Source organism: Amblyomma mixtum, chromosome 4 (assembly GCF_055824585.1).
Source record: "Amblyomma mixtum isolate Tamu chromosome 4, ASM5582458v1, whole genome shotgun sequence".
Classification (NCBI taxonomy): domain Eukaryota; kingdom Metazoa; phylum Arthropoda; class Arachnida; order Ixodida; family Ixodidae; genus Amblyomma; species Amblyomma mixtum.
In genome coordinates, this window is record NC_143015.1 from 116,264,710 (window position 1) to 116,277,161 (window position 12,452).

At 54.2% G+C, this 12,452-nt stretch overlaps 1 protein-coding gene across 1 annotated transcript in view; it reads left to right on the plus strand.

The window, feature by feature from the left end:
* The window catches only part of LOC149348016 (fatty acid synthase-like), an 89,538-nt gene that overhangs the window by 15,221 nt on the left and 61,865 nt on the right, over window positions 1–12,452 (plus strand). The window contains exon 4 of the mRNA XM_089541662.1: window positions 12,089–12,289. Within this exon, the coding sequence (XP_089397788.1) occupies window positions 12,089–12,289 (201 nt within the window). The remainder of the gene's footprint in view (window positions 1–12,088; window positions 12,290–12,452) is intronic.

Here is a 12,452-nt window from a genome sequence, read left to right on the forward strand (position 1 = left end):
GCACCCAGGGAATACTCGGCCATACTACAAAACTAGTAGTAGTAGTAAAAGACTTTTAATCAACCATAATTTACAGGCCGAGCATTTCGACCGCCTGGGCGACCAGAAGCCGCTGTTCTTCTTCCCCTTCAGCGCCAAGCCAGTCGAGCCAGGTGGTGATGGATAGAGAGGGTGGGGGGAAGGAAGCCGACTGCTGAGCAGCCGGGCAATAGAATAGGCAATGGGCCAGGTCCGCATAGATACAGGGGCAGTTGGGACAGGAAGGGTCCGATCGATAGCGATAGAGGAAGAGGCGGGACGGGGTGATAATTGCATTCATCTGAATGTGCCGAAGAAGGCGAGACTCCGGCACCGTGAGTGATGGATGAGGGGGAGGGTAAAGGCGTTTGTCGAGGCGGAGCTCAAGGTAGACCTCTTTTATGGTGCGGCGAAGGGTGAGTCTCCCACCGTCCTCCGAGGGCTTGGGCCAGGGGATCAACGGTGCCCGGAAAAGTGTGTCGCGGGCGAGCTGATGGGCCAGCTCATTGCCGTCAATCCCTGAATGCCCAGGGACCCAGCGGAGGAAAACGATGGAAGGCTGCAGTGCGGAGACCGCTCGTTCGACCTCCTGTTGGAGAGAAGGGGTCAGGGTGCGTTTCTGTATGTGGTGTATAGCGGCTTGTGAGTCCGAATAGACTGTGTACTCTTGGAGAGAGGGAAGGAGGGAAAATGACTGGAGGGCATGCGCAATGGCGAGGACCTCGAGGGACAATGCGTCTGGAGGGTGTAGATACGGCCCACTGGTGTGGGTTTCAGGAGCAGGGAGGTGTGGATGGTACAGGGCGTAGCCGCAGGAACCTCGAGGAGCCACGAAGGAGGCATCCGTGTAAGCTACACCCTGGGTATCAAAGAGAGGGGAATGGTGCTGTGCGGCCGCATGACGACGTCCGGCGTGCAGGACGGGGGACATGTTGGTCGGGAGGGGAAGGATACGAAGATTGGGGGCGGGGGTGGGAATAGGAGAGGTAAACGGGGAGATTGGAATGGGCGAGATACCCGCTTGAGTCAATAACCACTGACCCTGACGGGTAAGGGAAAGCCGGGCAAGCTGCGAGTCACGATGGAGACTGAGAAGAGAACGAAGAGGATGGAAGAGGCCTGTGGCAAAAAGCTTAGTGGTAGAGGTAGTGATAGGGAGGTTGAGAGCTGCCTTGTAGAGGCCCACAAGGGCAGTCTCGAGAGCGTTAAGTTGAGTCTGAGTGAAGGAAGCGTAGGGTGCAAAGTACAAGACCTTGTTGAGGGCCAGCGCGTGGGCAACTCGGCACGCGTGAGCCTCGTGGAGACCTGAGCGTCGAGTGACCACGCGCCGCAGGAGGTGAGTTACAGAGTGGCAGGTGGTGACAGCGCGGTGAAGGGATTGCACATTCTTAGCCGCATGCAAAGGGAAGCCAAGAACTTTGCACTGTGTGACGACAGGAATGGGAGAGCCAGAAAGGTGGAGAGAGACGAAGTGGTTGTGTGAGCGCTGGTAGGAGGAATGGCTGAGAAGGAGAAGCTCGGATTTCTCAGGAGCAGGAGAGAGGCCAGCGGTGGTGAGAAAGGAGTCGATGAGATCTAGGCCACGTTGCAGGGTGTCCTGTACGTGACCGGGAGAGCCAGATGAACACCAGAGAGTGATGTCATCGGCGTAAAATATATGATGCAGGTCGGGAATTTCAGCTAGCTGGGAGGCGAGAGGGGCCATAGCAAGATTGAAAAGGGTAGGAGAGAGAACAGCACCTTGAGGAGTGCCTCGGGTGAGGTTGTGGGGGTCGGACAGATAGGTGTCGACTCGAAAGCGAGCGACACGTTTAGAGAGGAATGAGCGGATATAACAGTACATGCGGGAGCCACAGTCTAGGAAGGCGAGTTGGGAAAGAATGTGGTCGTGGCAAACACCGTCGAAGGCCTTGCGAACATCGACGGTCACAAGTGCGTGAATTTGAGTGGGGGTAGGTGACAGAAACGTGTGCTGGAGAACCAGAAACATGTCCTGTGCACAGACGTGGCGTCGGAAGCCGATGAGAGAATGAGGGAAGAACTCCCTTGTCTCGAGAAAATTAGAGAGGCGAGTCAGGGCCATTCGCTCAAGGGTCTTACCAACACATGATGTCAGGGAGATTGGGCGGAGGTTAGAGAGAGAGGGAGGCTTGCCCGGCTTTGGAATCATAGAAATGAGGGAGGAGGTCCAGGAGCTGGGCAGGCAGCCGCTGTCCCATGCATCATTGTAGGTTTTAAGGAGGAATTCTTTGGCGCAGTCAGGAAGGTTGCGAAGTGTGGTGTATGTAATGGCATCCTCACCGGGAGCCGAGCGTGTAGCATTAGCAGCCAGAGCCGATTCGAGCTCCCGGAGAGTGAAGGATTGGTCCAGATCGGGGTTAGGTCCACCGCAGTACACCGGGTAGGAGGGTGCCAGAGGGGGCGGGAGATAGAGAGAGGCGAGCTGATCAAAAACATCGGAGGGAGTTCCTTGAGTGAGGGCTTTAGCTAGAGTGGGAGCAAGGGCAGGCTTAGTGCCAAGGAGGGATTTGAAGAGAGACCATGTGGATCGCGAGTGCAATGCAGAGTCAAGACGGTCACAAAGAGCACTCCAACGAGAGTGCTCGAGGGAGGCGCAGTGGGCGACGATCTCGGCCCGCAAAGCAGTGATCCGGGAGGAAAGTTGGGCATTGTGTGGTTGGGAGCGAAAGGAGCGTTGAAGACGTTTACGGCGACGCCATAAACGGAGAAGGTGAGGATCTGGGTCTTGGATTGGGTAACGAGAGCGAACGCGACGGCTACTGGACGTGAGCGCTGCAGAGATGCGCGACGTCCAGTCGTCGTATGATTGAAAGGAGTCGGAGGCGAGATTAGTGCGAAAAGCATGCCAGTCAGTGTGAATAATCGGATGACAGCGAGGGATGTGGGAGAGAGAGGTGGTGATATGGATGAGAAAGTGGTCACTTAGAAGAGTTTCGGCTGTCACCTGCCAGTGAAAGGAAAGTGAACCCCGAGAGAAAGTGAGGTCGGGTGTCGTAGGGCGTTGTGAGGCAGTGCCCGCTCGAGTAGGAGAGCCAGGAGTATTAAGAAGGGTGAGGTGGCGTTCCTGGGCCAGACAATGTAGGAGGCGGCCGGGTTTGAGGGTTTGTGGGTAGCCCCAGAGTGTGTGAGGGGCATTAAAGTCACCACCAAAAAGGAGATGGGAGGTAGAAGAAAGAGAGTGAAGGAATTTGCCCAGAGCAGAGAATAAAGAGGAAGTGACAGGGGGGTTGTAAAAAGAGAAAAGGACGAGTGAGATGCGGGAAGAAGGGTGGTAATAAACCACACCAACTAAATATTTAAGGAGGGTGGAGGGGATGTCAATTTGCTCTACGAGCACGTCACTGCGTACATAAATAGACGCAAGTGGTGTGGCCGTAGTGGCATGGTAGGCGCGGTAGCCTGGGACATTGCGGGCCGTCCGGGTCTCCTGGAGAAGGAGAAAATGAGGTAGGGAGGGGCGGGTGAGTAGATACTGGTGGAGGGGGGTCTTATTGTGGCAAAGATTTCGGCAGTTCCACTGCACAATCTCGAGGTCCTCGCCAAACGCCATTATGATAGTGGAGAGGAACGCGATGGTACGCGTTCCTTCTTTTTTGCCGGGGGCAGTGACTCATGGACGGATTGGAGCTTAGATGCGAAGGATTCCAATTGCTTTGATTGTGCTTGGAGGGTGGTAAGGATCTGGAGAACCGAAGTTTCCAGCTGAACCAAGCGAGTGTGATGTGCCTGTGTGGTGGTTTCTACAAGGTCAGCCAAAGGGGCGACCTGGGCGCTGGAGGAAGGAGTGGTGAACGTGGCAAGGTGCTCATTTAGCTTGCTAAGCTGGGAGGTAAGAGAGGAGGTGGTTGTCTGGAGGGTTTGAGTCAAGGCATGTATCTGCTGTTGTAGATCGTGGGAAATGCGCTGCTGCTCTCGCTGCTGGCGTTCCAGCATTGCGAGCCGGAGGTCGAAGGAGCGGCTCTCGTCAGTCAAGGATGGAGAGGGTGGTGTAGTGGAAGAGAGGGACGCTGGCACCGAGGATCCTTTAACTATGGCGGCGTAGGAGCCTGGTGGTGACGTGATCGGAGATGATGGAGATTCATGATTAGAGGAGGAGGAGGAGGCGGGGGAGGGGGGAGGGTTGGTGGGTTGAGTGGCCCGGCGCAAAGCTAGGCGTCGGAGGTATGCAGCTTTAGCACACTCGCGTTGCTTAGCAAGGATGAAGGGGCAAGTGGGGTCGAGGGAGGGGTGGGTGTTCACCTGGCAATGAACGCACCAGGGCTGGGCACACACATGAGCGGAAGGGTCAGCGGGTAGAGGAGCAGCACAGCGACGGCACTTGGCCGGAACGCTGTGCTGGGGGCATTGGTGGGCGCGATGGCCTAGAGTGAGACAACGGGTGCAGGTGGGAGGCTTAGGTTTATGAGGACGGCACCGGAAGGCAACGCGTTTGAAATAAACAAAGTGGGGGATGACGGTGCCAGCGAACGTTATGAGCACTGATTGAGTGGATCCCATCATGCGAGCAGCGAGAATATCTGTTTTGAAAGATTCCAGGTCATGCATGAGGTCATCAGGAGTGAAGTGGCCCCCGACGTTATGGATGACGCCGAGGCATGAGATGGGAGGATGGGGGGTGTAAGTTTTGATGGTGACAGGCTTACCATGAAGCTGAAGATGCGTGACAGAGAGTAGGAGGTGGGCGGTGAGAGGAGAATGAGTCTTTAGAAACACAAGGCTTTGGGCTGGCTTGGCCTGAAGGGTGATGTCGGCACTGGTCTTCGAGGAAAGTTGCGCAGCGGAGGCTACTGCGGCGAGTACGTCGTAGAGAGGTAGCTTGGGGGTGAGGGTTCCAGGGGGAAGCTGGATGGCAACTGTGATGAGCTCGGCGCGGGGTCGGGCTGCGGTGGCAGGCTTACGGTTGGCACCGATGGTGGTCCAGCCGATTTCCTGGGAAGGAGTGTCGTCTGCTGGGGACGTCGTAAGGTCCATGTCTGAGTCCTCAGCCGGAGTCTCAGTGTGCGACGCGGGTGCCGGGCTGGAGGTCTTGGTGTCAGTGGGACCTTTGGCTGGAGTAGGTGCAGCGGCTCCAGCGGCGGCGACGAACGCAGCCGGCTGCGACGCGTCTATGGCCCCGAAGCTCTTGGCGTCCCTTGTAGCGTGGAGTTGGCTAGGTGTGGACGCTGCGCCGACGACGAACGCTGCCGGCTGCGCCGCGGCCGTCGATCCGGTGCTCCCAGCGTCGCTCAAGGCGTGCAGTGCGGCAGGAATGTGCTCGGTTGCGTGGGCGGCGTTGAACGTACCCGTTTGAGAGACGGCTGTCGACGTGGTTGGAACAGGCCCCGCGTTGGCGGCATCGGTGGGTCTGGGCTGCAGGGGCTTGGTCAGACGCTGCATTGCGGCGGTGGAGGCGCGGCGCGTTAGGTTTAGCGAGGCGCCGCGCCGCTTCACAATTTTGGAGACGCTTGGAGGGCCAGTTCGGCAGCGGGCCGTGATGCCGATGGTTTCAACGTGCTTCGGGAGCCTTCCTGAAGCGATGGAGTGTAAATCCAGGGGCGGGCGAGGCCCTGGACCAGGCCAGGGGCAGGTTAAAGCAGAGCGCGGTAGGCAGCCAGCTAACCAGGGCGGCGCCACCTAGCGGAATCCTACAAAACTATAGAGGCAGAAGAATGCGATATCCCCCACCGCACAAATCTCTCAGCAGAGAGGAAGCTGTCACTTGGAGACAATTACAAACAGGCTCTTTCCCAAACCTACACATACTAAACAAAATGCAGCCTACGATATACACGGACAAATGTCCGTGGTGCGACGAAAAACCTACTTTATACCACATCACATGGGTCTGCCAAAACATAGACGTGGTCCCCAAAATACAAAACCCGAGTGCGGAGCAGTGGGAGACTCTGCTGTCCAGCGACCGCAGTGAAGACCAACGAGGTCTGGTACAGCGAGCTCAACGGGCGGCAGTGGCCAGCGGAGCCCTGGACTGAGGGCAACCGACCACTGATTAGAGGCGGACGACTTCGACAGAGAAGGCTCCTGGGGGTAGAACCAAGACGTCTCTGAAGATGCCCCCAAACAGCAGGAAAAACCATTAGTGTAAATAAAGTTTTCCCTTCCCGGCAGCACGGACCAAATGTCCGACGGCTGCTACCTCCATGTTTGAATGACCAGATTTCCGCTGCGCGGTCTTCCTTCACACCTCGGTTTTCTGACACGCAAGCTCTCCGCTCCTCGTGCTCACCGCGCTCTTCGTTGTGGTCGCGTCGCGCACACCATTCGCACGTGCACACGCGCAACGCTGGGCTGGCACACGCGGCGCTCCGCTGTCAGACGCAGCACTGTCAAAAATCCTTTTATTCATTCATTAACTTCACGCAATCACAATCACCAGTGCAGTGGAGAGGGAAGCACTTATAATGGCTCTAGGAATTTTATATGCGGAAACGACAGTTCATAAGATTGGAACAAACTATAAACGAGGAGCACCGGAAGAAAGGCGTAATGTGGTTATCTGTTCAGTTTAATAATACATGTAACACACCGAGGCGACTATTTGTGCAATGATTTGGTTTTGGTTTGGTTTTATGGGGCTTAACGTCCCAAAGCGACTAAGGCTATGAGAGAAGCCGTAGTGAAGAGCTCCGGATAATTTCGACCACCTGGGGTTCTTTAACGTGCACTGACATCGCACAGTACACGGGCCTCTAGGATTTCGCCTTCATAGAAATTCAACCGCCGCGGCCGGGATGGTACAACAAGAAAGTAATATTATCACTATGGAAATGATAGAAGTGTAAATGGAAATTATTTGTGTACGTTCAAAGAAAGAAAAAATAGAATTCTGTGATGAAACGCAGTGAAAAGAGAACAGTGGGTGACGGGAAAAAGTTATGACGCCATTACACCACGGCGAGTGCCGAGCGGAGAGCCGGGATGCATCGGCTAACGCCAGTATAAGAAGAAAGCGATGTGCAGCACCTCTTTCTTCACATGAGAAGGAAAATATGTCCGAAATGAGCCGCAAATGTACAAGACAATAAATTTTTCACTGTCACTGGTGCACTTCGTAAACACCAGCAACGCTTTCACCGTTTAAAATGCTTGAAATGCATGCAATAAATGCATCTACTACTTGAAAAGCAGAAGTTAGCTGGAGTGCGCTGATACAATGTTAAGCGCACTGAAGTTTCTGGCGCAACGGAAGCGGGTGGTGGTGGTGGAAAACGTTTATTTGCTCTATTTTACAAGATTTTTTTTGTGGCTTCAGATGGAGTCTGCCATGGTATCATCAGGGTCAGTTCCCCTAGTCCAGGGCTCCGCTGAGGGTAGCTGCCCTGCGTGCACGCCTTAATAGTCCTTGTTGGACTTTCAGGATGTCGCTGGATAGTATCCTCTCGCGCTCTCTCACCGGGCTGTTTTCTCCTCCCCATCCGATCAGGAACCCGATTTTAATTCGATCTATACATTCAAAGATATTACAACATATTATCAAAATTGTCATCGCCTTTACCCTAGCCCATGTAAAGGCCTGAAGAAGGCGGATGAGCGACTCCTTCTCCGCCTTCTCACCAATACATTGCTGTGCCCGGCAGCGCTAAAACATTTTGACCCCTCCTTTAGCGGCAGCTGCCCACACTGTAGTGCAGTGTCTTCTGACACCTATCACATGGTGTGGGCCTGCCCTTCCAACCCCGCTATTCCCCCCATCCCCAACCCAACCCGGGAGGACTGGGAGGCGACCCTGCTCGGCTGCCACGACTTACAGGCCCAACAAGCCTTAGTCGGGCGCGCCCGGGCGGCAGCAACCGCCACTGAGGTCCCATACTAGGGACCTCCACCTAGTGTTTGTAAGGATCGGTCCCTTACGGGCTGATCCAAACATACCTCCTGCTCATTCGTAATAAATGTTTTCACCACCACCATCTGTTCCGCACTCGGGTTTTCAATTACGGGTAGCTTGTCTGTTTTCTGGCAAGCCCATGTGGTATGGTATAGGGTTGGTTTGTCTCCACACCACGGGCACTCGCTCTTGTACTGCGTGGATGTTACTTAGGATGTACTTTACTTGGGATGTTTAGGCACGGGAATGTTCCCGTTTGTAACTGCCGCCATGCTACGGCGTCTTCTCTATTGAGTTGTTTGTGTGGGGGCGGGTATTTTCGTCTGATCCCTCTGTAGTAGTTAAGAATGTCTGTATAGCTTTGGGCTACCGGCTCGGGTTCCTCAGCGTTGTCGGGAATGTTGGATGCTCGGTTTGTAGCGTACCCTCGAGCTATCCTATCCGCCTCCTGATTTCCCGTAATGTCGGTATGTCCCGGCACCCAGACTATCGTGTGTTTGGCCTGGCTGTTTTCGGTTTTGCCTCTTGAGCGGAGAATGCGGAGCGCGCTGTGGCTGATTCTGTCGTTTAGGTAGTTCCGGCATGCAGCTTGTGAGTCGGTGAGTATTGTTATGGACCTGTTGGATCGGTAGCCCTCCGCTGCCGCTAGAGCCACGGCTGCCTCTTCGGCCTCGACTACCGTACAGTTCCGTATTGAATCCCGTGAATCCTTGACAAATGAACCTGGCAGACAATTTTCCTGACATTGGCTGTTTTGCGAAGAATCTTGTTAAAAGAAAAAGGAAAACCAACGCGGCTCCCCATTCCTTTCAGTTTGGGACTTCCATTATAAAATTGTATTTCATTTTTAGCTACAGTTCACATTGTGATTTCATTCTTTCAAGTCGATTGTCTCTTGGACTTCCCAACCCCACCGTCAGAGAAAGCATTAGGCGGAAGGAAGATGCAGAGAAAGATGTTGAGTGGTGGACGGTTCCAGGATAATTATAGACCACCTGGCAGCATTTTACGTGCGCTGGAATATGGCAGAGTACACGGCACTGTTTGCTTCTTACTTCCCTCAAAGTTCAATATTGTAGCAGCCGCATTTCGGTGTAGGCGAAATACAAAGCAAGTCCGTGTGCCGCGCACTGTCGGCGCACTATAAAGAACCCTGATGGACGAAACTGTCCATTATTAGTTCTATATATTTAAGCTGTGCACTGATCTCGTGGTTGCTTGAAGCATAAGGACAGCGATAATGCAGACAAACTACAGTAATCATGGAGACCGACAAAGTTGAGAAAATGCTCAGTGCAGTGAGCGGGGTGAAATTCGTTCAGTAAGCATTCTTCGCTTAGTCAAACTCTGCAGTGTTAAGGCGGACGGCTTTAATGCCTCATCGTTGTAAGCAGGAGTTGTCGACAGAAATGTCACGCTTTTCAATTGGTCGAAACGGTCGTGACGTCACAGAGCGCGAATTTCAAACAGGGCCAATTGTACTTTAGCTAGTAACCATGCAACCAATTAAAGGGTTCGTATAGTGAAAAATAAATAAAACAGAGTAAGAAATTGGTCGAGTTCGGGAATCGAACCCTGGTCTCCGGAGTGCGAGACGCATGCTAACCACTCCTCGCCGTAACGGGAAGGGAGGAAGATGGGAGTGAACGAAGGCACCGTATTCACTAGACGCGCCTTTATTCGTTCCAAACCATAGAGATGGCATGGCGGAGTCTGGCAAAAATTGACTCCGCCATGCCATCTCTATGGTTTGGAACGAATAAAGGCGCGTCTAGTGAATACGGTGCCTTCGTTCACTCCCATCTTCCTCCCTTCCCGTTACGGCGAGGTTCAGGTGTCCACCTAGGTATGCGAGAATACATTTCCTTTCCTCAAAAACTAATTTACCGACGAGCAAGGCGTAGAACCTAACGGGCGATGGCGTTCTGTGGACTCCCTGGCAGCGTTGCAAGACGCTGTCGCGTTTCACTCTTAGAGGCGAAGCTTAACATCTTAACACATCAGTGACACAAGCAGAAACACCACACTTAGGCTTTCGACTCACCTCACTTTAGGTCAACAAAGTGCCCCCCTGGACCTCCTCGACCTCCTCCAACTCGACCGCGAAATCTTGAACCCCATTACACACCCCCAAAACGACAAATAGTCCTTGCGCTCGACCTGAAAGGAGCGTTCGATAACGTAACTCACGAGATCATACTCACACATTTGAGTCAAACTCACTGCGGCACCAATACCTTCAATTACGTTAAACAATTTCTCACGGACAGACTATCCTACATCAGAATACAGGACTAAGAGCACGGACCTTTCCTGCTCGGCACGAGGGGGACTCCACAAGGCGCGGTGCTGTCCCCTCTGCTATTCAACATTGCCATGATGCGCCTACCCGCCCTACTGGGTGCGGTCGAAGGGGTCCAGCACGCGCTGTACGCCGACGACATCACCATCTGGGCTACGCAAGGGCGCCTGGGGGATATGGATACCAGCCTGCAAACGGCCGCCAGCATAGTGGACCGCTATGCTCGAGACTGTGGCCTGCAATGCTCCCCGCAGAAATTGGAATTCGTGCATTTGCGTCCCTCGCGCACATGCTCGACCCAAATCAATATCTCGTTGCAAAGCGGTCCCATTCGCGAATCCAAGGAAATCAGAGTCCTCGGACTTTTCATACACAACCAGCGACGCTGCGACACAACACTCGCCAAGCTCCGGCAGGTGGGGGACCAGGTGGGCCGCATGGTCCGCCGGGTTTCCAACAAGCGCGGTGGGTTACGATGCAAAGACGCCTTGCGGCTGGCGAACGCATTCGTGACCAGTCGAATCTTGCATTCGACTCCCTATCTCCACCTGCGGAAACAGGAGGAGGATGCCCTCGAGGTCATCCTCCGCAAAATCATGAAACGAGCGCTGGACCTCCCCGTCTCTACCTCTACCAGCCGCCTTTTGGCACTGGGGATGGTTCACACTTTTAGGGAGCTTCGGGAGGCCCACCTCAACAACCAATACACTCGTCTCACAAAGACAGGGTCGGGTCGCCGCCTTTTAGCCCGACTTCACATCCAGCACACTCAATTCACAGAGGAGAGATGCCGCCTTCCCGTACACTGGAGACGCGCCCTCCACGTGCGGCCTCTCCCCACCAATATGTCCAAAGAGGATCATAATGGCAGGCGCCTGGCGCGGGCGGAAGCCTTGGACCGCCATTTTCGGAGCAAACCAGGAGTCTTCTACGTGGACGCGTCCGGCCCGGACCCCAGGGGATGGTACACGGCCGCGGTTGTCCACGAGGGTAAAACAGTAGACGCCCTTACTTTCAAGGCCCAGTCAGCAATTCACGCAGAAGAGGTTGCCATCGCTTTGGCAGCCTCTCACACCTCCTCCAAATACATAATCACCGACTCGCGAGGGGCTTGCCGTAACGTCACGCAAGGGTGGGTTACTCCCCTAGCTTATCGCATTTACCAAAATTGTAGCCGAGACTCTGATCCCGCGCACCGATCTCTCGTTTGGGCTCCAGGTCACCAAGGCGTCCACGGAAATGAGGCAGCCGACGCCGCCGCCCGCGCGCTCTCTCTCCGGGCATTTCCCACGGGACCCGACGCCGACCAGGACACTGATTTCAATCCGATTTATACTTTTAAAGAAATATGCGAGTATTACAAATCCACGCACCAAACTCTTCCCACCCCGTGCAAAGGGCTGGGGAAGATCAACGAGCGGGTACTCCTGCGCCTGCTCACCAACACGATGTTGTGCCCGGCAACTCTGCAACATTTCGATCCTCAATTCGACGGGCGGTGCTCACACTGTGGGGAGGTGTCTGACACTTACCACATGGTGTGGGCCTGCCAGCAGAACCCATCCCTACCCCCTATCCCAAACCCCACCCGAGAGGACTGGGAGGCGACCCTGTCCGGTTGCTGCACCCTCGAGGCCCAAAGGGCCTTAACGCAGCGCGCCCGGGCTGCGGCAAACGCCAATGGGGTACCTGTCTAGGCATCCCACCTAGTGGTTGTAAGGGCGTGACCCTTCAGGTCACGACCCCCAACACCTCTCCCTATGATTTAATAAATGTTTTCAGCACCACCACCCCCCCTGAAGTTTTCCATAGTGAACTGACATCACTGTCTTGCGTGTTAGACCGGTTTTCCGGGCAAAATAGTTTTTTACAAAACTTTTAACTGATCTGACTCGTATGCATCCTCCCCACGCTTCATACAGGTCCCAGCTCCACTATGGACACGGCCTCGTCGTCATCTATGACTTCGTTTAACCACGCCATGCTGGCTCTGCGGTCGGGGCAGTGCGATGCGGCTATAATGGGTGGATCGAACCTACTCCTCAATCCCTGCTCGACGCTTAACGAACTTAAACTTAACATGCTTTCACCAGACGGGACGTGCAAGACATTCGACAAAGACGGTACGTACTTTACTCGCTTCGGCAAAGCGTTTTGGCAAAGAATTTTTCAGAGTAATGAAAATTCACTCGCGCACTCTTCAACGCAAATGAAACAAACTATTATGCATCTAAACGTGGAAACATAATTCAAACCTCGCAAAGGGTTACCCAGAGTTTCGTCTCA